General features: G+C 34.5%; 2 protein-coding genes across 12 annotated transcripts in view; one reads left to right on the top strand and one right to left on the bottom strand.

Moving 5' to 3' along the window:
* Positions 1-19,666, top strand: part of ZNF654 (zinc finger protein 654) — a 90,692-nt gene extending 71,026 nt beyond the window's left edge. The window contains exons 4-9 of one of the 5 annotated variants that reach the window (XM_081550859.1): positions 2,417-2,552; positions 5,732-5,934; positions 6,498-6,637; positions 13,009-13,150; positions 16,392-18,738; positions 19,333-19,666. In XM_081550859.1, the coding sequence (XP_081406985.1) occupies positions 2,417-2,552; positions 5,732-5,934; positions 6,498-6,637; positions 13,009-13,150; positions 16,392-18,738; positions 19,333-19,340 (2,976 nt within the window). In that variant the 3' untranslated portion in view covers positions 19,341-19,666. Of the gene's footprint in view, positions 1-2,416; positions 2,553-5,731; positions 5,935-6,497; positions 6,638-13,008; positions 13,151-16,391; positions 19,195-19,332 lie in introns of those variants that run through there. The other 4 variants (XM_081550879.1, XM_081550852.1, XM_081550875.1 and 1 more) reach the window with 4 other exon arrangements.
* Positions 1-25,959, bottom strand: part of CGGBP1 (CGG triplet repeat binding protein 1) — a 178,995-nt gene that overhangs the window by 106,043 nt on the left and 46,993 nt on the right. For 5 of the 7 annotated variants that reach the window (XR_014071461.1, XM_081550925.1, XM_081550915.1 and 2 more), the window contains one exon: positions 18,687-18,768. The gene's annotated coding sequence lies outside the window, so the exon portion shown is untranslated. Of the gene's footprint in view, positions 1-18,686; positions 18,769-21,799; positions 21,863-23,894; positions 24,026-25,061; positions 25,150-25,959 lie in introns of those variants that run through there. The other 2 variants (XR_014071460.1, XM_081550912.1) reach the window with 2 other exon arrangements.

Here is a 25,959-nt window from a genome sequence, read left to right as displayed (position 1 = left end):
CTTTCACTTAAATATAATTTTATCTTAGGAAATAAACTTAAGCTAATTTACTAATTTTAATAGAAGGATTGGTAGGAGTACAAGTATATACTTTATAGTATAAACATTTATGACAGTGCACTTTAAATGTAGGAGATAAATCAAAACATATGCCAGAGCTGACTGAGGGGTAGCTGTTGTTAAACATATAGATTATTAGGGTTTTCCCTTAGAAACTTTGAATTATAATAATTAAATAGTAGGTTTAATAATTAAAATAGTAGGTTTGAATTGGGGTCTGGGAATCATCTTTTAACAAGACCTCCAAGTGTTTCTTATTTTCTGCCAAGTTTCAGATATTAGCAGTAGATCTGTTTCATCATCTTTTGACTTTAGGCCCAAGTCCTATTTCAGGTCCCACAGTGCCATATTATTGGTGCCTCACCAAGAGTTCCACAGCAGAGAGAAAGCCTCACCAGTGATTCATGGGCTGGCATCCAGCTCACCTTATTTCTTGTGGTTTGGACTAAAACCAGCTTACAGTAGCTTAATTTGTATGGGCAACGATATATATGTCTAGAGTAATTTAGGAATTTGTTTACCTTGAGGTTTGAAACTGATTATTATTTTTATCTGTGAAGTCATTGCCCAGATCATTACTATGTTCCATGTGTTAAAAAAATCATGGCTGATCAATAACTTTATACCCTATTTTTATGAGTGCTATAACATGCTGACACATGGAAATATAGAAATTAATTTTATGCTAAGTGGTTGGGTGTCCTAAAATTAAATATTTATTCAGAATCGTTAAAAATACTAGAAAAAAAGTAGCTTGCATTTATTAAGTATTTGTTATGTGCCAGGCATTGTCCCAAGCACTTGTCAGTACTATGTGTTGTTTGATCCTCACAACAATCCTATGAAGTAGGTGTTTTTAGTATCCATTTTTTAGAGGAGTTAACTGAAAAAGCAGAAAGGTTAAGTAACTTGCCCACTTGTTTATAAGGTTTTTGTTTGCTTGCCTGCTTATTTTAATTTGGGAATTCCATAAATAACTTTTAGAAGTTATTTTCATGTTTTGACTTAATGATACTTCTTTGAATGGTTCTTTATCTTGAAACTTGATTTCTTCTACTGCCTTGTTCTCTTAAAAGACAAAACCTCTTTCATGTATTTTAACAATGAATGAAAAGTGGCATATAGATATCACTTTGGACTACTGAAATAATGAAAGAACATGACAATTTAATAAAAGCAAAATGTTAATTGCCACTTTGAATATGTAGCCTAATGATTCATCTAAGTAAAATTTGTAAATATGTATGGTTTTATCTTGAAGCTTCACTTTATAACTAAATTTTTCATGTCTGAGGTATTTTTTGAGCACAGAAAAAAATTTTGACAGTTGTTTGTATTACAAGTGATGTGCATTTTATTCCAGTTTTTAGCATTGCCAACGTCTGTATCTAGTTTTTTCTTAAGGCCTTACGTTCAATTTAAGCATTAAAAAATAAATCTATCTATACCTTCACCAGGTATTCAGTTAATCTTTTTAAATTATCAAATTCCATGAAATATTTAAAAAAAACACCTAACAAAGTACATAATGAATCTTAAGATGCATAATCAAATGATTAAATCATGCAAATCTAAGTCTAATAAATTTATAAATTCAGTAAACCAAGTTCTCTTAACATTGTCTACAAACTTATGTTATATAACTCATATTTTAATCACCAGTCTATAAAAACATTTCAAATATCTTTTGTAATCCCCACAAATGCATAGACAAATTATCAGTTAATGCTCAACTTATCAATAGTATTTTTATCTTAAATCTAATGCAGAGTCTTCATATTATAGGCTAGATTCATTCCTTCAGCCTGTCACTTCTCATCCCAAGACTATAAATCTACTTATACAACAAAGTGGAATAGAATGTCCATCTTCCAGCCTCTGCCACAACCAAGATTCTACATCTGGGATCAGGGACAAGGACTTGTACCTACCTGCCAGCCAGAGTCTGCATTGGACAGGACCTCTTTATTCCCTTCTTATTGTCAGGCCTGCCATTGTTAATGGAAACTTTATGAGCCCTCATATAACTGAACATACACGTTTTATATTTTTGCAACCTGGTTCTTTTCCTAGGAATGATGCATCCCTTATGTTTTTTCCTTAGGTTACACTTTATTCCCGCTATAATGGGATTTTCTAAGTCCAGTTATCTACAAACTGTGTAACCTTTGGCATTAAAGCCTGTTTGTGTACGAATGGGGTTTTGACACCCTAACTAGGTTACTAAAGCAACCCTTTCTCTTTCATAGTTTAACAGCTGCCTCATTGACCATCAGTCATTTTATTGACAATGATGATCAAGTTTAGTTTTTAACCCCTTTAAATTCTCAAAGCCAAAATGATTTTTCTCTCCTAGGAATGCCAGAATCACCTCCGCAGATATGGAAATGTGAATCTGGAACTGGTGACTCGAATCATTAAAGATGGTGGCCCATGGGAAGATCCTGTGTTGCAAGCTGTTCTAAAAGCCCAGCCAGCATCTCAGGAGATAGGTACTACAGGAGACTCAAATCTAAACCTACATGTTTGTGAGAAACAAACATATTTCATTTTCTAACTAGAGCAGTATTAGTGTTTTTTATTTTACAATACTGAATAAGAGTAATGCATTTTCACATGAAGTGTGTTTAGTTTGCTATATTAACCCAGCCCAAGAGTGATTTGACACAAGATTAGGTAAAACGATCTCTGCTACTGCTAAGTCGCTTCAGTCGTGTCCGACTCTGCGCGACCCCATAGACGGCAGCCCACCAGGTTCTGCCATCCCTGGGATTCTCCAGGCAAGAATACTGGAGTGGGTTGCCATTTCCTTCTCCAGTGCATGAAAGGGAAAAGGGAAAGTGAAGTCGCTCAGTCGTGTCTGACTCTTAGCGATCCCATGGACTGTAGCCTACCAGACTCCTCCATCCATGGGATTTTCCAGGCAAGAGTACTGGAGTGGGGTGCCATTGCCTTCTCCAAACGATCTCTAGTAATTCCCTATTAAAATGGGAATTCAGAGTGTTAACATATTTAGTATCCAGATGCTACTTATTTACAAAGAGTTTGTATTTGTCATTTCAGTTATGTTTTTAAAATCTATTTAAGTAGGAACACCCTTAAAAAAAAAAAACACCCTGCTTAAGCACATGGACTCTCCCTTATACAGGAAACTCTGTGAAGTATGGAACTCCTTTAGCTTTTGTTTTGATAAACACTAACATATCCTACATCTAGCCCAGTGCCTGGTACAGAGTAGTAGGTGCTCAGTATCAGTACTTGTTTATTGAATGAATGACCACATGAATGCATAAGTGAATGTGTGACTAATTAAATGAGTAAGTAAATTTCAGTTCCAAATACTCTAGAGCAGTATTTCCCAAACTTCCTTTATCAGTAGGAGTTTTGCCTCATTCCCTTACCACCTGCATACCTTTTTGACATCACTTTCTCTTTAATCTAGAGTCCTATGAGCCAAAATCTCCTTTTGAAGGCAGAAAGCTCTGTCAACTATTTCTAATTAATTCTTCAAAAAAAAAAATATATATATATATGTATTTGCCATATTATTTTTTAGCCCCAGAACATTTGAGTCACCAAAACTTAACAATAAGCACAAAAGTCTGGACACATTTGAGAGCATGGAGAGAGCCTATGGAGTGCAGTTATAACATGGCCAAAGGGAAAAGACAAGACCTCTCAGCTGGAACCATTCAGACATTGGTCTGGGGGGAAAACACTGCACACCACCAATTGCCTGAGTTATGTTAGGATTTTTCTGTTTGTCCCAGGTAAAGGGGTGGGAGTGGGTTCTGAGTAGAACTGAGTGGGGAAGGGTCTATGATTCTAGGGCTTAAGAGCAAGCTGACTCCCAGATACAAATGTAGGGGACAAGAAGAGATGTGAGAGAAGAAAAAGATAACACCAGGAGAAATAATGCAGAGTGGTGGAATGAGATGAGAAGTAGGACAAGACTAGAAGGAAAGAGCTAAGGTACATGTGGCAGTGGTATCGTTGTATAAAGGATAGAAAGGAGAACTAGCACTTGATGTGAATGTCTCGGAATTAAAAAAAAACTGAAGACGGAGGCAGTAGTTACATTGGAGGAGCAAGAGTTGGATTATTGAGGGAATGTATGAACCATCAAATATAGGGAAGGCAGGGGTGACAGTCTTGAAGGAATCTCTGAGGAGACTGGGGAATGTGGCCAGAGGGGACAGGCGCTAGGCAAAGACAGATTCATATGGAGTGAGAATAGGAGAGAAGAGTTTGGATTTTTCAGATAACTTTTAGGTTTCTCTAAGTAGGAGCTAGAACAAACCCATTGTTGGTTGGTGTGAGGCTGATAGCCTTTATATATATATATACAGTTTCTAGGCTTCCCTGGTGGCTCAGACAGTAAAGAATCCACCTGCAATGCTGCATACCTGGTTCAGTCCCTGGGTTGGGAAGATCCCCGGAGGAGGGCATGGCAACCCACTCCAGTATTCTTGCCTGGAGAATCCCCATGGACAGAGGAGCCTAGTGGGCTATAATCCATGGGGTTGCAAAGAGTCGGGCACAACTGAGCGACTAAACACAGCACAGCACATACTATGTATAGTCCTTTCATACATACTCCTTTTATACTTACCCTGGCATACTTCATTTTGGGAAAAGCTGCTCTAGAAGCTCATTAATGTGGATGACTTGACTCTTGTGATCATGAGGGTAAAGATCAGTCTGAAGTTTATTTTTGCATTAACTGTACAAATCAGTGTCTGCTGCTCATATATTATAAACAGAGTTGCAAGGCAAATGTTGAAGCCCAAATAAAACATTATTCATAGGCATTTCAGAAGCTATTGATTAAATATATATAATTAACTAAAACATTTTTGGATTTAAAATCATGAAATATGGGTTCCATTTCATGCTCTGCCACTTATTTAATTAATTCTTTGTCCTTGGGCAAGTCATTTGACCTCTCTGAGATTCAGTGTTGTGATCTGTAAAACAAGTATTATATCTGTCATGAGGTTGTTGTTAGGTCTGAATAAACTTATGTAGGTAAAGGTGTTTATATATTTTAAAATTGTGTAAAAGCAAGTATTAAGTTTAGTAATTATCCTTGGGCATATATAAATGGACATATATTAATAAGCAGTCCTATTTGACATTACATTTAGCTTACTTTTTTGTTAGAAAGTAATAAAATGTATTTCTTTTATGACCGAACTTTTCACTAATTCAGATTATATTTCTCTATAATTAATTGAATTAATATGGTTTTAGTGACAGATTAGGATTTAGCCTTTTAATCTTACAGTAATGCAAATAATGGTAAGAAGACAAAGTACATAATCTTACACTAGAAAGAAATTCCAGATCCTGTGTCATTTGAAACATATTTTAACATTCGAGAACAAAAAAAAGAGTATTTTTTTTTTTTTTTTTTTAAATTTTGCTTCTTTCTTTAGATTGAGGAGGAATCAGCAAATATTTCTTGGGCACAGTTTTGTTGTGCTTTATTGCCATTTACCCAATCATTTAACTGATATATTCTTTTCACAAACTCCTAATAAGGAAAATGCTACTTAATTAAATAGTTGATTTAATTAGATACTACATGTTAGTGCTGAAGTGTCACAGAAAAATGTTTGAGACAGTCTTTTCTTGAGAATAATAAGAGTCTGTTTTCTTTTTAATATAGTGAACAAATATTTAAGTTCTGAAAATCCACTATTCTTTGAACTACGTGCCAGATACCTAATTGCTTGTGAACGCATACCTGAAGCAATGGCTCTTATTAAATGCTGTGTAAATCACCCAGAAATCAGTAAAGACTTGTACTTCCATCAAGCACTCTTCACCTGTCTGTTTATGTCACCTGTAGAAGATCACCTATTCCGGGAGGTATTGTTTGAGATTATGTTTGCCTATTAAACTTACCAAAAAATATGTAGCCCATTTTTGGTAAATTCCTTTTACAGTACTATCAAAGGCCGTAAGATTACATTATCTAGATGTATTCCCTTTGACACCATTCTTTAAGCTCATTGAATTAGAGTATAATACTAACAAATGATGAAATTAAAATTTTCATTGATAAGCATTATTCATGTTGAGCGAGTTTCTGGTGTGAAGCCTCAGGATTTTGCATCTTAATTAAAATACTAAGAAATTAAATTCCAATGTTTGTTACTTTGGTGTTTTTTTAAGATGAAAGAATTAATGTTTTCCTAATATGGACCCAACATACCTGCAAGCTATGGACATTGAGGTTAAAAGTAGTCATTATAAACTGTAGGTGCTATATGGTGAAACTATGGAAAAACATAAAAATAGTTCTGTATAATTCATTGTCTTTGTATAAGAAAATTAGAAATTTAAATTCTTCTGAAAGCTTAAACATTTATTACAGCTATCTTTCTAGATATCTTTAATGATATGAACTGAGTTTTCTTTTCATCTTATAGCATTTACTGAAAACTGATTGTAAGAGTGGAATTGATATCATCTGTAACACTGAAAAAGAAGGCAAGACTATGTTAGCCTTGCAACTTTGTGAATCCTTTCTTATTTCTCAGCTCCAGAATGGGGATATGTACTGTATCTGGTAAGTGTTCATAATACAGACAAAGAAATGGTGAGATGGGATGCAGAAGGAGAATTCGTTAGCAGAATTTATACCTTATTTTTTAAAAAGTTATGTGAAAATGTTAAGTCACTCCCCCCTCCCCACACACATTTATTGTGCAAGAAACAATGGGTTGTAAGACCTAAGGGTTAAAAAAGAAAATGATCATGTGCCAGTAATAAACAGTGTTAATATTTAAGAAATGTGTTATAATGAAATAATTATGTTTTGCATTACATTTAGAGTGTTATTTTTAAATTGTTTAAGAGATTATTTTTCAGATAAGTTTTAGGTTTACAACAAAATCTAGAGGGAGGTACAGACATTTTCCACATACTCCTTGTCCCCACAAATGCATATCCTCCCCCGTTATCAAAACACTCACTACAATGGTACATTTTTTTTTTTAACCAAAGACGAACTTATATTGACATATATTAATCACCCAAAGTCCAGTTTATGTTTAGGGTTCACTCTTGGTGTTAATTATTTTATGGATTTGGACAAACATATAGTGATATATATCATTATAATATCACACAGAGTATTTTTGCTGCCCTAAAAATCCTCTTTGCTCAACCTATTCATCTCTTCCCTTCCACCCCTGCCCCCTGTCTCCATAGTTTTGCCTTTTCCAGAGGATCATATAGGTGGAATCATACAGTATATAGCATTTTCAGATAGGCTTCTTTCATTTAGTAATAGGCATTTTAGTTTCCTCCATGTCTTTTCATAGCTTGATAGCTCATTTCTTTTTAGTGCTGAATAATATTCCATTGTCTGGATGTACCACAGTTTATGTATATATTATCTACTAAAGAACATCTTGGTTGCCTCCAAGATTTGGCAATCATGAATAAGCTGCTGTAAACATCTGTGTGCAGGTTTTTGTGTGGAGATAAGTTTTCAACTCCTTTAGGTAAATACCAGGGAGCATGATTGCTGGAACTTATGGTAAGAGTATATTTAGTTTTGTAAGGAACTGCCCAACTGTCTTCCAAAGGGTCTGTACCATTTTTCATTTCCACCAATGAAAAATGGATGAGAGTTCCTGTTGCTCTACATCCTCACCAGCATTTGTTATTTTCAGTGTCCCAGATTTTAGCCATTCTAATAGGTGTGTAGTGGTATCTCATTGTTGTTTTAATTTAGTTGTAGTTTGCTTTTCCCTGATGACATATGATGTGGAGCACCCTTTCATATGCTTATTTGCCATTTGTATACCTTCTTTGGTGAGTTATCTGTTAAGGTCTTTAGTCTATTTTTTAATTGGGTTTTTGATTTCTTATTGTCCAGTTTTAAGAGTTCTTTGTATATTGTTGATAACAGTCGTCCATTGGATGAGTCTTGAAAGATATTTTCTTATAGTCTGTGACTTGATACTGTCTTTTACAGAGAAGTTTTCAATCTTAATGAAGTCTAGCTTGTCAGTTATTTCTTTCATGGATCATGTCTTTGGTGTTATGTCTAAAGGCATCACCATACACAAGGTCTTCTGTGTTTTCTGTTTAGACCATGATCCATTTTTAGTTGGTTTTTGTGAAGGGTATAAGGTCTGTGCCTGGAGAATCCCATGGACAGAGGAGCCTAGCAGGCTACAGTCCATAGGGTGGGTTGCACAGAGTCAGATATGACTGAAGCCATTTAACATGCAAGATCTGTGTCTAGATTCATCTTTTTTTAAATGTGAATGTCTAGTTGTTTGAGGACCATTTCTTAAAAAGATAATTTGCTCCATTGCATTGCTTTTGTTTCTTTGTCAAAGAACAATTGACTGTATTTTTGTACATCTATTTTTAGGCTCTCTGTTCTCTTCCATTGATCTACATGTCTATTCTTAAACCAGTACAACACTGTCTTCATTATGTTAGTTTATATTAAGTCCTGAAGTTAGGTAGTATCAGTCCTTCAACTTTGTTCTTCTTCAGTATTGTATTCGCTATTCTGGGTCTCTTGTTTCTCCATAACAACTTTAGAATCTGTTTGTCCATATCCATAAAATAACCTGCCAGGATTTAGATTGGGGTTGAATCTGTAGATTAAGCTGAGAACTAATAACTTGATAATATTGAGTCTTCTTGTCCATGAACATGGCCTCTCTCTTCATTTATTTACTCCTTTAATTTCACTCATCAGAGTTCTGTAGTTTTCCTCATGTAGATCTCATACATATTTTGCTAGATTTATAGCTAAGTAGTTCATTTAGGGGGTGTGGGGGGGTGCTAATATAAATGGTATTATGTGACTGTTAGTTTTTCTGAGCATTTAAAAAACCATTAAAAAGTTGTTAGAACATATGAAGCATCCAATTACATGATCCAAGTAATCATGTAATTCAGAATGTGGTTTGAGAGTATTTTAATTTAAGAGTATTTAATTTGAGAGTATTTTACTATTAGATAAAATCAACAATAATTAGAAAAAAATCCTGTAACTTTTGCCTCCCCTACCTCAGTACACACAGACACAATACTACCACTTTGACGTGTCACCAATTCTTAAGAGAAAACTCGGTCTCATTTACCTAACAAAATAATATGAAATGGTATGGGCTATAAATATTTTTTAATGAATGCTTTCAAATTTTAAGTTCTTAGATACTTAAAACAATAGCTTAAAGGAGGTGTAAAGATAAACTTATTTAATATAGATGTTATAGATTAAAATCTTTAGATTCAGAGATGGAGTCAAAAGGTAATTAATAGAGTTAGGTCTAGAAACTAGTGGACTTAATCTTCTGTGGGACTATAAGTTAGATTATACAAATTTTTATTCAAAAGTGTACTATGTAAATTGGAGTTGCAAATAGAGAAGAGGATCAGGAGATAGTGGTTAAGACACACACTTCTAAGAAGTTTTCAAAGTATTATCATTTCTTGATAGGTAATTATTTTGAAACGATGTATAGTCATTACTGTTTAATATATCTTTTCTATGGTGATAGGAATGTTCTGTACCCTTGGCTTTATTAAACTATTTAAGACTATCTTTAGTCTTTCATTTTGACATACTCATAAGTAAACTGGAATCACCTATAAACAAACCGAAAAATGACCAGGAAAACATTTTATTTTCTTCTTCTCTTGGCTAACCAATTTCTACTCTTTAGAGAGGAACTTTAAAAATAGAACAGAGCCTATCTTTCCTGCTCCTGGCCACAGTCACCTAAAAATAGAAGGTGGGTGTGTGCCTCCCAGCTGCCTAACTAAAAAGGACTCCTTAGCCTGCTTCTTTGTCCTTCCTTCTGAGTAGGCTGAGTTCTGATTGCCTGCCCCCTTATTTCTTTTACCTCTCTCCTTTATATTTCTGAGTGCTAGGGTCTTTTTTTCTTCTAAAAGCTGATTTTCACTGTAACTTGAAGAGCAGGATTCTTCCAGTTTACAAGGTCTGTGTTGTCTGTTTCATCTTGGTCTTCAGCTTGTTCTGCATCTCCCCTCTCTGAGGACAAAACCTGATGTACAGTCCAGTTTTACTCTGTCTCAAGCCAATGAAACAAGCTACTAATCTAGTTCTCTCACCATCAATAATAATGTAATCATAGCTGCTTATATTGGCTGAGTGCTTTCATTAGTCTGTGCTTTATATATTTATTATCTCATTTACTCCAGCAATCTTATGGGGTAAATGAAGCCAAGATTTAAACCTAAGCAGCCTCTGCTATTAAATATTACTTAACCATAAAATGGGTATAGTATGAAAAAAATCTATGTGGTAAGGGTGGCTGTAAATCATTTTATAGTCTCTCTGCAATTAGATAACTTGATGGTTATATTAGCAGTGAGCTACCTGGGAAATGTGTATGTACACCAAGTCAGTGCTGTGAGGCTTTTTGTTTGTTTTTTATTTGCTGCACTTGGGTCTTCATTGAGGTGTACGGACTCTTCATTGTGGCATGCAAGCTTTTCTACCTGTGTGGTGCGCAGGCTCTTAAGGGTTCGGGCTCTCTAACCTGCAGCATGCAGGCTCTCTAGTTGCCATGAGTGAGTTTAGTTGCCCTGAGGCATGTGGGATCTTAGTTGCCAGCCAGGGATCAAACCTGCATCTCCTGCATTGGAAGGCAGATTGTTACACCACTGGACTATCAGGGAAGTTCCATGTTTTTTGTAAGGACCCTTTTTGGGAAAAGAAAACAGAAGCTTCATTAAACTGTCCCTCTGGTCTTCACAAAGAAGACTATCAGTGAGTGATTTATTAAACATCAGTATATACTAGACATTTTACCTAGATGTTTTCACTTATCTGTCTTAATGCTTTTCATGTGTAAGAAAATTCTGGATAAAAAAGGTAAAAGCCACACAGCTATTAATAATAACAAAATGGAGTTGGAATTTATGCTTGTCAGTTTGCAAGTGATATCATTCTATGTCTGACTGGTTCAGGGAAAAAGTAGCATTTATTGAATGGATAGTGGGATATTACACAAGCCACATAAAGGGCAGAGATATGGGTGGTCCTCAAAAATAACTGCTAACAAGGATGTTGAGATAGCTGGGGTTTTTTACAAGTATCTCTGATCTGCCAGTTGGCTTCAGTCTTTCTTTTTGTAGACCAGAAGAATGCCAACACTCCCCAGGCTTCATAGTTTAGAGTTGAGACCATTCCAGGTGTTCTAACTGAAGTGAGGTCAGTTTCCCATCCTTAGATTAATATTTTAGGGACAGTGAGGAGGGTCATAAAGAAGGCATGGCCACTGAGGTCCCAACCCTGTGTATTAGGGCTATTCTTAGAAAATGGTGGTTCACTGTGAACTGGGTAGTACCATCCCAGTTGGTATATAATGCCTGATTGAGATGTAGGCGTCTTGAGTAGGTCTCATTTATTCCCAATCCCCGTTCTTTTCCATTAGCTCCACTATACAGTGTGTCATTGAGAAGATTTACAATGTATTAATAACGTGAGGAAACAGGCCTTATAAAACGAGGAAGTTTATGAAAGGCATGAAATCAGTAAGAGAGATAAGATCTGTTCTGAAATAATTATCACTTTAGTTTGGGGTGTTCATGAAAGTTTTCATGAAGAGGTACTTGATAAGGACTTGGAAAGATAAGCTCATCTTAGAAATAATTATTTTCCAAGTAGAGCAATCAACAAACACAGAGAAGCAGTCCATGGGGTCGCAAAGAGTTGGACACAACTGAGCAACTGAACTGAAATGGATTAAAGTGATAGAAACCAATCTAAATTGAAATAACCAGTTACGCAAACTGGAGAAGTCAGAGCTAGAGATTTGGGAGCATGGTATGAAACCTCATGAGCTTCCCAAAGGGATTCTGTGTGCTAAAAAAAAAAAAAATACAAAGTAAGTGGTGGACTGAAACTTAGGAACACCTACATAGCTAGTGTGAAATGGAAGTGAAATTTTGGTTTTACTTTCTGTGTTGCTTGCCATCATTTTTTGTTTTGTGTTTTCTGTATTGTCTCTGTAAACAGAGTATGTGCACCTTCATGATAGTAGTCAAACTGTCCTTAGATTTAATAGCTTTATGTGCTGGGCTCAAAGTACATAATCAGTATGTCGCTTTTAAAAAATATATATATATTTTTTCATCAATTATTTTAATACTTTTTAGACTATGGTGCTTTCTGTAACTTTTATGACACTTTTCAAGGAATTCTAATTTGCTGAAATGTAATATCCAAACATTACAATTATACCTTACAATTTCCTTTGCCTCAAAACCCATTGCTTGCTCCTATTGTTGTTCAGTCACTTAGTCATGTACGACTTTTTGTGACCCCATGGACTGAAGCACACCAGATTCCTCTGCTGTCCATATTTTAGAAAAGAATCTACCTGTGAAATATTTTAAATGGTCCATAGCTTGTTCCTTTAAACGTACTACATTGTAAGGGAAGAGTAGATGATGTAAAACATAAAATTTCAGAATCAGTGCTATAATATACTTAACACTTTTAATGTGTAGTACCTTTGGTGTCTTAATAGATTTAAAAGTATGAATTGTTTCTTCTTTGCAGAAAGTACAACATTGATTTCTAAGTGGATATTAATTTAAAGGTCAAAGTTATTTTTTTAAGTAATCTGATTAATATTGGTACATTGAAATTAGAATGTGTTTTGATCAAGTACTAGAGATGCCTTAGGTTTGTTAGCATATGATTGGGATACATTCTGTACCATTGCAAATCATAATTTCTGATCTCTCCTTTTCCCCCAGCTTCTGTTAGTCCCAAACAGGTAGCTTCAGAAGTAGCTTGGAGTTAACTTAATATCCACTTACACCCACTTTGTATACATCCAAGCCAGGGCAGTACAGAATCAAGGAAAGATAGCTAATGTCTGTATTTGAATAAACTGTATTTTTGATATTTCTCTTTTTTCTCATTTACAGGGAGTTGATTTTCATATGGAGTAAACTTCAGCTAAAGTCTAATCCTTCAAAACAAGTTTTTGTAGATCAGTGCTACCAGCTCTTAAGAACAGCAACTAATGTGAGAGTCATATTTCCTTTCATGAAAATCATTAAAGATGAGGTAAATAGTATATATTTATCCCTTCATTTTAAGTTAAATTTAAAAGACAGTTCACTGAAACTTGCATCTCTTATAAAATTTATTTGATCATGTAACTGAAGTAAAGAAAGATTTTAAGGCCATATCCTCCATATATTATATACTCCCCTCCCCCTAACCTCAAAACTCCCAAGACACAAAGCTTATACATAAATGAAAATAACTGAAAAAAAAAAGAGATAAAAAGCCAATTTAGTATTACATAAAGTTTAATGTGAGAACAACTTGCTTCTGTAAGAAGCTGTTATCTTTCTTAAAATTAAATAAGCCTGTCACTTTTAACATTATTCTAAATCCTGTTTATATAATCTTAACTAATTTGCAAATGATCTTTGTGTAACTATAGGTAATACCTATTCACTGTGATAGAGAAATACAGTTCATAGTTTTAAGTTTGATGTTTAGGTGAAAAGGAACAATGAATTCTGAGGCATTTTTGAAACCTAAGGACAAACTTTTAAAGTGTTTATTTAAAATAAGAGTAAAAACCCATTACCTGTTTTTAAAAACAGTTCTGAAGCAAGTTTTTCATGGGGTACTGGCAAGTGTGTACAATTCTACATAAGATTCTTATATAGACATGAAAGTAGATCCTACAGATCTTGTTACTTTTTCTCCTCAAATATTAACAGAACTTTGAATACAAAGATAGGAAAGATAAAGCTATCTTACATTTTAGATAGCTCCATTTAACTGAATCTTTATGTGAGTTACTTTTAAATACATAAGGAGGCATCCATTAAATAATATATTTTAATTTTTTATACATTTATGCATTTATCATATTTATTATTACATCACTCATTAGATGTATGACCATGTAGTGATCATAGTCCCCTGATACAAAGTTTTGTATCATATTCCCATGATATAAAGCATTGTATCAGAGGACTTTTATAGGTTCTTTTTAGCTAACTGCATTAAAAGCTTCATTATTAAATAGTGATATGTCATTTTAATGCATCATCAAAATTAACCTCTTATGCCACCAAAAAATGGAAAAAAAAAAATCTATGCTGTAGAGTGCAAATTTTGCACTTAATATTTGAAGTGCATCAGAATCACCTGTAAAACTTTTCTAAAAATAAAGATTTCTCTCTATATTTTTTAAACAAATGATTCTCATCTCAGATGGTAAAGAATCCGCCTGTAGTGCAGAAGACCTGGGTTCAATCCCTGGATCGGGAAATTCCCTGGAGAAGGTAATGGCAACCCACTCCAGTATTCTTGCCCAGAAAATCCAATGGACAAAGGAGCCTGGAGGGCTACAGTCCATGGGGTTGCAAAGAATCAGACATGACTGAGTGACTAACACTTTTACTTTTCACCAAAAATTGAGAGACTCTTACAGAAAGTTTAAAATATAGGTGAAGTTCAGCCAATTACCTTAGAACTTTCTCAATTTCACATGCATGGTCAACTAAGAATACATGGTAAGAAAAATTCAAAGATGAAATAAGTATTTAAAATGTGCTTAATTTCTTATACACTCTACTAAAAACATTTTTGTCTGACGGAATAAATAGATCATTCATATGCCTCACTGCTGTGAAAGGAGGCACAGGTAATGCCATGTGAGTTCAGAAGGAGAAATTACAGATAGCATATCTGAAAAGGCTTCACAAAGGAGGATGCTTTCAGCTGGGTGTTAAATGATAGAATAGGATAATACTAATATGTGTAGAGGACTTCGTAGTTTACAGAGCCTCTTTTCCTCATTTTATTATTTGATTCTCATAACTGTCCAGTGGCATTAACAGGAGAGTGTGGGTGGGGAAACTAATCAAAGAGTTTAGTTGCTGTGGGGTTCTGGTTGCTAGAGATCCAAAAGGGACTGAATATTACACTAAAAGTTGAAACTATTCCTAAATGTAGTGGAATTGTTAAAGGCTTTCAGGTTAGAAAGTAGCCTTAGCCTGTTCCCTTTTGTGATGATCCTGAAATTTTTTTAAACTTCAGCAACTAAGTACATTATAATTCGTTAAGAAAGGTAGAGGATGTAGATAGAACTTTGGAGAAAGAGAATGAATTCTGTCTTGAAGCAGTGGATTTGAATTTGCTGTATCTGGAAAATTTATGCAGGTTTTGTAACTGACCATTAGAAATTATAAGTAACAATAAGAAATTTAAATTTAGAAAAGGATTCCAAGTTGTAAATGGTAGATTTACAGAAGACTAAAATTGGTATAATATATCTGATCTCATTCATTCTGCAAACACTTATCAAAGGTCTTTATATGCCAACTCCTATGCTAACCACAGAAGATACTAACCACATGAGATACTGTCCCTGTGATTTAAGATTCTCAAAGAATGAGTAGGAAATAGGTAGGAATTTACCAGCTAGGTAAAGTGATATGCAAAGTTAAGGTCTGCTTGTGGAACTGTAAGTAAGGGTTACATAGCACATAAGGAACTTAGAGAACATAAGGCTGGCAAAGTAGTGTTCCTCCCTGTCATCCGTAATTTACCATATGCAGGCAATATGATACACACAACTGTTAAAAACATATTATTTTATCTCTTTCTATTCAAATGAGCAGATCATTCCAAATCACTAGAGGCATTATTTATAACTTGAATTCAGGTGGATAGTCAACAAATTCCCAACTAAAAGCTTGATGCAGTTACATTTGAGTCATCAGTAAAGTTTCAAAGCTTGAATACTTTTCAGATAACTTTCAGTACGTTCATTATTCTGATTCCTTACTGATTTGGAAAGTTTGTAATTGCCTTCTTCATTTCTCTGCTTATTTTGATAAATAATATTACTTAATAAGTAAAATAAGTAATATTATTTAGTGCAGCTTTATGAGTTTCCATAAGCCGTCCTTTTTTAAAAAAAATCTAGATTTGTAATAAACCATAAGTTTATTCACCATAAGTTTATGAAGCATTTATATTTTAATCACCATAAGGTTATAACATTTTGTATTATGGTTAGTAAGGCTCGTCAACTTGAAAATTAAATAAATTAAAGCTAAAATGCTATCTTTTCCAGATTATTCTCAAGTAAACAAAAGAAATTTATTTATATATTAAAAAAGAGTAAACAAGGCTACCCATTGAAGTAAATTGCATGTTTAGAATACTATGTTTGTTTATTCAGCTTTCGTTTCCAGAGTTGCATTTTAAAAAGATAAACTAGTAAGTGTTAATGATTTTTTAGAAGGTATTCAGTGCTAATATTTTTCTTTTATAGGTTGAAGAAGAAGGCTTACAAATTTGTGTTGAAATATGTGGTTGTGCTCTACAACTAGATCTTCATGATGATCCCAAAACTAAATGTCTAATTTATAAAACAATTGCACATTTTTTACCAAATGATTTAGAGATTCTCAGGATTTGTGCACTCTCGATATTTTTTCTTGAACGCTCCTTGGAAGCTTATCATACTGTTGAAGAGCTTTACAAACGTCCAGATGAAGAATACAATGAAGGCACAAGTAGTGTTCAAAATCGTGTTCGTTTTGAATTACTTCCAATTTTGAAAAAGGGATTGTTTTTTGATCCTGAATTCTGGAACTTCATAATGATTAAGAAAAACTGTGTAGCATTACTGAGTGATAAATCAGCAGTTAGATTTCTAAATGAAAGTGCACTGGAAAATTCTACAGGTAATGTAAAAAAGGCATTGGATCAGCACAGTTTAGAGGAAGGGCTTGACTCTCTTACAGATCAGAGCACTGGAGAGCTTGATCCTGATGATATATCTGGAGTGCAACCAAAATGCCCTATTAACGCAAAGAAAAACCTTACAGCTCTTAATGCTTCCAGAGTAGATCACAATGTCCCAAGGCATCGGTGTATGTTATGTAACAAGGAATTTCTAGGTGGTCACATTGTAAGGCATGCCCAGGCTCATCAGAAAAAGGGCAGTTTTTCATGTGTGATATGTGGCAGGAAATTTAGAAACAGAGGACTTATGCAAAAGCATTTAAAGAATCACGTTAAGAAAATACAGAGACAGCAAATTGCGGCAGCTCAGCAAGAGGATCAAGAAAATCCTGCTTTGGAAGAAATGAGTTGTTCTGATACTTTCATTTCATTTGAAAATGGGAATTCTGATAATAAGGATTTGGAAGTAGAGACTATTACTGGTTCCAGTGATGGAAACAAAGACGTCATCCCTGCACATGTGGATGAATTCACTGAAATTCCTGTAAATGTATCAGAAGATGTTATTGAAAACATTACTGAAAATGGCAGTCCTGATACTTCTTTAAATAATGTCTCAGAGCCATTACCTATCTGTGTGGATGACTATGAGGAGGAAGAAGATGAGGAAGGTGATTATGAAGAAGATGACTATGACCTGAATCAAGAAAGTTCAGTACTTCATAAAATCAATGGAGCTGTATGCCATCCGAAAGACATATATGCAACAGATCAAGAAGGAAATTTTAAGTGCCCTGCTCTTGGCTGTGTCAGGATATTTAAAAGAATTGGATTTCTGAATAAGCATGCAAGGACTGTACATCCAACTGATTTAAATGTGCGGCAAACAGTAATGAAGTGGAGCAAAGGAAAATGCAAATTTTGTCAAAGGCAATTTGAAGATTCTCAACATTTTATAGATCACCTTAATAGACACAGCTATCCAAATGTGTATTTTTGTTTGCATTTTAATTGCAATGAATCATTTAAGCTGCCATTCCAACTTGCTCAGCACACAAAAAGTCACAGGATATTTCAAGCTCAGTGTAGTTTTCCAGAATGCCATGAGCTTTTTGAAGATCTTCCTCTGCTATATGAACATGAAGCTCAGCACTATTTAAGTAAAACACCAGAATCATCTGCACAACCAAGTGAAGCAATCCTTTGGGATGTTCTTACAGACTCAAAATCTAATCATCAGGAAAAAGACTCATCTGGTAATGAGAGACAGACTATTAGTCTGCCAGTTTCTACTAGCAAATCAAGGAAAGATATTACAGAACCAAAGACATGTATAGAAAGTATGGAAAAGAAAACAGACCATTTAATTCAGAATGGAAATGAACATTCTGATGGCACTGTTTCTGATACAAGCTTGACAGACCAAAAGATGCCTGACATAGAGCCAAATTCTGAAAATAATTGTAGTATTAATGATTTAGTCAATGGACACAGTGGAATAGAGCAAACACCTTTAGTTTCATCAGATCCTGCTTTGAAAATTGATACAAATAGAATCAGGACAGAAAACGGTTCCATTTTACCCAGTGTTGTACCACAAGAACACAGTACCCTGCCAGTATCTCAGGCACCTTCCAAACCAAATCCGACGAGCGAACATACTTCATATGGCTTAATTTTAACAAAGCCATATGTCAGACCATTGCCTCCCAGTTACCTTGATGAACGGTACCTTAGTATGCCAAAACGCAGAAAATTTCTGACTGATAGGGTAGATGCCTGTTCTGATCAAGATAACGTTTGTAAAAAATCAGTGAAAAGATTAAGATGTGGCAAATGCCTGACCACCTACTGTAATGCAGAAGCACTTGAGGCTCACCTTGCACAAAAGAAATGTCAGACCCTCTTTGGATTTGATTCAGATGATGAAAGTAAGTCTGCTGTCTTCTCAGTAGGTATATCTGTAGAAGTAGAAAATGCCATAGATCGTCATAAGGTTAAAAAAATTAACATTTGTATAACACAGATAATGAAGCACTACTCCATACATTATTTCCTGTAAACCATACAATCACCATAAGGTTCTGTTCCTGTTTTATAGATCAACCAACTGACATTCACAAGTAATTTGCATAGGCATAGGCCTATGAGCTTGTGGAAGCCAGAACTTAAACAATTTTTTCATACTTTCGGATCATACATTTTAACTATCTGAGGCTTTTCTTCATTCCATGTTTTTATGTAATAAGAAATCTGAAGACAAACTAATTATGATGAAAGTGTTTTTCATCTGCATGCCAGAATATAAACCAAGTGAAGCTGAGCCTCTATTACAAAAACAAAAATTTAAAAAAACTAAAAACAGAAAATAATTGAAAAACAAACTGAGCTAAAGAAGAACATGCTTTTCTACTAATATTAATATTCTTTGAATGAGTAAGGGTATAAATAAACAGGAAATCTAACTTAGAATACTAGATGAACATCTATAAAATATGAATTAACAGACGTGTTCTGTTTTACAGGTGCCTGATAAAAATGTTTCAGAAAGATCTGTCGATCAAGCAGTAGTGTGCAAAAAGCACTACAAGAAAATGCATCATCAGTTTGCTATTTCCCTGATGGCCTTAATTTTAGAGCGATCTTGGATTACTAAAGATAAAGACAAAGCACATTTTCTAGAATGAACCCACAGAGGAGATGTGCTGGTTTAGACTCCAAAAGGGTTATTACAAAACTCCCAAAGTACCAGTTATCCATAAAAACCACATTTTTTTTTTTAAAGAAGTTGATGATGATCAATAGCAGCATGTTCAGTTTCGCTTATGTGAGAAACATGTTCAGGCAACTAGTCAAAAAGAATAACCAGCTATGGCCTTACACAAAGGGAAAAACTAACCCATTTTATATATATATATATATATATATATATATATGTATATGTATATATACATATATATATAAATAAAAGAAGGAGTGGTTTACAATAAACAATTTAAAGTATTCTACAAATAGGATTCTTGTCATGCATAATCAGATTTTGTCCTTCTTTTGGGTCAAACATGCTTTAAGGAACCATTTCTATTTGGTTTATTATTATTTAGAAACTGATAGAATAAAACTTGACTTATCACCATCCTAGCCATAAAAGATTGTAACTTGTTTCCAGAGGATTGATTAGGTCAGAGTTCAATGATTGACATGCCAGCATTGAAAATTAACAGGCGACAGTAGTGCTTTGCTAATGAGCTCTTGACAGAACCTTCCACTTTCCATTTTTATGATACCAATGAGCTATAAAGCAGCAGCCTCAATAGAAAACATACTATCAGTAACTCTGGGGAGAGATGGGAGGAATGTAAGATCATTAAAGGCTGTCTTAGATGTCTTAGTTGAAGGAAAACACTGAATTGCAAATTCTTCAATGTGAATAATGGTATAAGCACACTGGGATATTTCTGTTTGTATATAGAGTAGTGTTAGGACATTGCTTGATGATTCATAGTAAGGTCCTTTAGACATTAATGTGAGTTATCTAAGTACAGTCCTATGAAAATAACTGGCTGTAAAAAAAAAAAATGCAGCCAAGAATCAGGTCAAGAATTCATTGGTTTTATTCAATTAGGAGAGTTTATTCTAAAATAAGCCATATTACTCATGCTTTCTTATTTATTTCTGATAAATTTGGCCTGAATAGTAATTTTTATATATAAAAGGAAATATTTACACAAAAACTTGCACAGCAAGAACACAGTAAGATATATTGATGCGTTTATTTTCTTTGATGACCAGTAATTTTCCTAAGGAAGATTTTAACTTAATAGCCAATAAATTGTTTAAAAAGTTTTTTAAAATACCCTCTCAGATGTGTTCCACTTGTATAGTCTTTAAAAGAAGAAGCTTAAAGACTTCCTTTTACCTAATAGGGTATTAATCTATAGCAGGGGTAAAATGAACAAAAGCTGCAAAGGTATATTCTTTAAAAACAGAGCTATTAACATACAAATATGTCCACCAAATATTCCAGTGATTCCAACTGGTATATTCTTGTTCAAAGTATATAATCTCATCAGATCCTACATTATAAATTTTTGGATATTAAAGCTTCTTGAATGAAGCTACTAAGGAAGTGAGACTTTTCTTCATGGGCGGCATCCAGACTTTATTAAATTAGGATTTCCAGGTCATGATAAATCAGATATCTAAAGTAATGTCCCAATTTTATTAGTTTATTTATCATAGGCATTTACTACTATGCAATTGATAGTTGTCAGTCCATTTCAATCAAATCAGGTTTTTGTTTTGTTATGTAGCCTATATTAGGCTATGGATTTTACATTTAAATAACATAAACAACTTGATCAGATTTTTATGTCTTTTAAGGTCAACTAAAGAAAAAAACATTTTCCATGCTTCCTGATACTAAAATATAATACTTGAGTTCTATTTCAGTTCAGTCATGTAATAAAAAAGCCTGTTTGGAAACTAGTTCATATGGGCAATGAAGTTATTTTGAAATATTTCTGCTTTGTATGTTTTCCAGAAGTTTAAAATCACAGCTTAACATTTTATCACATTTTTTACTTTTTACTTTTTATAAGTTGTAACTATTGACGTAAATCCATGTCTGCAGATTGTTTTCATTCTGTAGTTCATACCAAAATGTTTTAAACATATTCCACTTGTTATTTTTTTGTCTTTGAGGTTTTATTTCTACTTTTGTTTTGCTAAGGGAAAACTTTCTGAAAGACTGAGATCAAATTGGTTTATACATCAAGAGATTGTTTTATAAAATTCTATTGGACCACATTGTTCTAATTCTAACCTCTTTACTTATCAAATAATTGCTATTGAAAGAATATGTGCATTTTCTTATGTATGCCTTATAAAACTTACATCATTTTGCTTTTATGAGGTGTGTAAACTTCCAATAGTTCTAATGTGGGATTCAGAAGACAAGGAAGCTTTCTTCTTATTCCTCAAATTCTTCTCTTTTTCTTCTCTACTCCTTCTATTTTAAGGATGTGTTTATCTTACATGGACCAAGTTTCAGTCCTTCATTGTCAAATAAAAATTTCCATTGAAATATTAAATACTAGCTTTCTGCTATGTTTCAGTAAGGTCAGAAGAATAGCAAATCTGAAATTTTGCTGCTCAGATATTATGGAGAAGGTAGAAAAGGAGACCCTTCGTGGACAAGGACACTGGTACTTTGGGCTTTAGCCATATTTTTTTTTTCTTTTAAACCACCAATTATATAATGAAAAGATAACTTATAACATCAAACTTGTGATTCTTTTCAAATCACACTTGAAAGTACAGCCGTACTCCTTTCATATTTGGTTCAAACTGTAGTATGGGTGAAAAACCTAAAAAGAATGGTAGTGTTTATTTTTTAATTTATTTGGTACTGTAAAACACCTTTTCAGAATGACTAAATGCTGCATATGCATTTTGGAATTGTTAATATGTGAAAGGTATTACAGATTCAGCAAGAAAGGAAATTTGTGCTTCCTTGTTGAACATTAAATTATTTTACTTTGCATTTTATAAGAGTACAAATTAAAACTGAGCCATTGAACTGCAATAAATCAACAATAGTGTCTCATTTCAAGAAATTTTTTGTACTGTACATAGATTTGTTCAATAAAACATTGTCCTTGTTGGTAATGAAGTGTTCAGTTTTATGTAGCACATTACTTCAAAAGGAATTAGGCTTAAGGTAAATGTTAAATAAGAAATTTATATTATGTTTCATAAGAGAATGAGGTATTTCAGTTAATGTTATTATATTCAGATCATTGAGTGATTTTAAAATACATGGAAAACAGAAAACTCTAAAAGTTTATACAAAATAGATATCTTTAGACATTGTTTAAACTAATGTCCATATGCAGGAATTCCAAGTTGATAGAACACTGTTTACTAAAGTTATTTCAGGTAAGTAGTTTCAGTAAGAAATAGTAGCCTCTGCAAACTTAGTACATGGAAGACAAATGTCAGAACTCTCCAGGACAGTGGATGGACTGATCTACATTGGTAATTCTTCAGAGATGACGAGCCTCTGGTGGAACTTAAAGACTGCGAAGTCATTTTGAAATAAGATGTACATTATGATAATGTACATAATTGTACATTATCCATGTACAATTGATACCTCAATGGGAACATGTTTAAGCCAGTTAGTAATCTGTACCTAAAAGTGAGGTCCTTTGTCACAAGGGCTCCTGCTCTTTTGGCTCATTAACAAAGGTAAACCTCCTATATTTTTGCTATAATTTGCAACGTGGAAAAGTGAGAGCTGAAGTAGAAAGAGAAGCTCTTTGATGCGATGATAGCAGTGAAAATGAAAGAATAAATATTCTGTTAATTACGGTGATTTGCAAATATTACAAATGCTATGCTTTGAAAAACACTATGAGAAAGTTATTAAAGCATTCCAGAGCTGAGATCTAGGATTCACCATCTATGATTCATGGTCATATGATCTTAGATGATTAAATAAATGCATTGAGGTATTTAGATATAAAGTTACTGGGGTTATCTCTACTTTCTATTTTTTCTTTTCTGAAATTTGAGGAATGCTGGGAAGCAATCGAATATTAAATACATTTCCAAGACAAATGAGTCAGATTGCTTTCATAGCATAAAATTCATACTGATTTCAAGAGTCAACCAATAATGAGGCCAGAAATTTGGGCTGTACATCCATCCATACCTAAAATGGAGGCAATCTAGTATTACTTGGAATAAAAACTAAAAATGGGAGAGAGATTCATGCCTTATTTACAGGTACTGCAAATGGAGAAAAATTACTGTGTACCAGCTTACTTTATGTGTGTTACCTCTAATTGTTAAAACAACCCAAAGATGGTTAGCAGCAGTGCTTTTTAGACACAAAGGCTCAGGAAAGTTAAATAACCTGACTGGTCACATAGCTAATAAATGCAGAGGTGGCACTGAAAAATCTGATGTTTCCTCCTAAAATCATGTCATGTAGTTTCCATTCTGTCATGCAGTTTTCCCTACAAATGTGGGGCACGAGCGGACCTGATAATAATTTCCAAGTGGAGAGGGTTAGACTTGCCTGAGGATCAGTGATTTCAGAGACAAAGGATGAAGTCTGGTACAGACATGGCTGGTTGATGTTTCATTCTCTTCACTAGCAGTGATTCTTAAAAGTGTGGTCCCCAGAACAGCAGCATTATCACCTGAGAACTTAATAGAAATGCTAGATTTGGGGGACTTCTCTGGCAGTGCAGTGGTTAGGACTCGGCACTTTCACAGGATTCCATAAGTCACAAGGATGTGGTTGTGCCCCTGCCCCCAAGAAAACAGAAATGCTAAATTTTTGATCAACTGAGGGACCAATCTGTCTTTAAGTTGTCCAGGTGGTTTTGATACACACTAATGTTTGAAAACCACAGATCTATATCAACAAGGTTTTCCATATTTCCCTAGCAGGTAAACTATTAAATGTATAGAGCATTCTTAGAAACCCAATTTCCAGGGCATTTAAGGAAGTCACCTTTAATAGGTTTTAAACAACTACTGTTGAATGAATGAATATTTTCTTAACAGATGTTATACCCCAAATCTGCTCATCTAGAAAACTTTTTTTCTTCCCAACTACCAGAATGTAGCTTAATGAAAAGAGCTCAAAGATGTGAGATCAAATGTATTCAAATTCTAGCATAATAGCTTTAAGGCAACTAAGCCCATCCCACAGAGTTCAGACTTCCCTGTCTGTTAAAAGGGGAGAGCCAATCTTGAAAGTTTAAGAATTAAGTGCCTGAAGGGCCTAGTGCTGAGCCCTTCCTGTTACAATTTTACTGACTTTACTTTCTTTTCATGTTATGGCTCCTGTACTGTCCTTGTTCTAGCCAAAAACAGTCATGCTGTTCCATGCATTTTTCACTGCTGCTCCTTCTACCTGTACTTCTTTTTCTGCTTCACGCATTCTTTGCTTAATCTTCTTGAGCATCATTACACTCTCCAGAAAGCAGATCTCTCTTGATAATTCTGGATTTCTCTATTGAAATCTATTTCTCCCAGTCTTCCTCCTCTCAGTAAACAGCAACTCCAGTTGCCCAAACCAAAACTTTCCAGTCATCCCTGACTTGTTATCATGTCTTCCACTCTCACCTGGACTATTGTATTAATCTAGTTCCCTGCCTTTATCCTTGCCTTTCTGGCAGTCTGTTCTAGACAACAGCAGCCAAAATGATCCAGTTTGAAATGAGTCAGATCATACCATTCCTTGGTTTAAAATCCTCCAATGGCTTTACAGGTCATTCATGTATTCAACAAATATTTATTGCATACTGACGATGTGCCAGCCTCTGTTAATAGACAATGAAAAAGAAAAAAACATGTAAAAATCCCTGAATCCCAGAACTCACATTCTACTGGGGGGAAGGTGCAAAAGTACAATATAGAGAAAAGTAGCTAGAGAAGTATAAGTAAGCATAGCATTGTAGGTGGTGATTTTAAACAGGATGATAAGAGATGATGATAGCACTTCTGATAACTGTTGAACAGGGGAAATAATGAAGTAAGGGAAAGACAGCCACTCAGACGTCTGAAGGAAGGAAGAATGTGCCAGGTAAGAGCAAAGCCTCTGAGGCAAGTACCTGCGTGGTAAGTTTAAGACACAAAAAGCAAGAAAACCACTGTGACTAGTCTGGAGAGACTGAGAATAGGAAATGCAGACCGAGGTAAAAGATAAAAGCCAAAGTCTTTACAATGGGCTGTAAGACTCTAGACTGCACTATTTGATACAGTAGCCACTAGCTACAACTTACTGTTAAAATTCAAATAAAATTTAAAATTCACTGACTCAGCTATACTAGGTGCCTTACAAGAGCTCAGTGGTCACGTGTGGCCGGCTGACAGTTACTATATTAGCACAGATGCAAAATAGTTTCATCTTAGAAAGCACTTTTGGACAGGTGGTTCTGTATCAGTGGTTCCCAACTGAGGGAATTTTGCCCCACCCACTCCGCCAAAGAAATATTTGAGGAAGGAGATATTTTGGCAGTCCAACTAGGGGAGAAGGTGCTACTGGCATCCATTGGGTAGAGGTCAGGGATGCAGTTGGGCATCCTATAATGTACAGGACAGACCCACAAAAAAGAATTATCCTGCCCAAA

This window comes from Giraffa tippelskirchi, chromosome 2 (genome assembly GCF_054371585.1).
Source record: "Giraffa tippelskirchi isolate mGirTip1 chromosome 2, T2T-mGirTip1v1.2.pri, whole genome shotgun sequence".
Lineage (NCBI taxonomy): Eukaryota > Metazoa > Chordata > Mammalia > Artiodactyla > Giraffidae > Giraffa > Giraffa tippelskirchi.
Note: the sequence above shows the minus strand (reverse complement) of the source record. Positions and strands in the feature narration are given on the sequence as shown.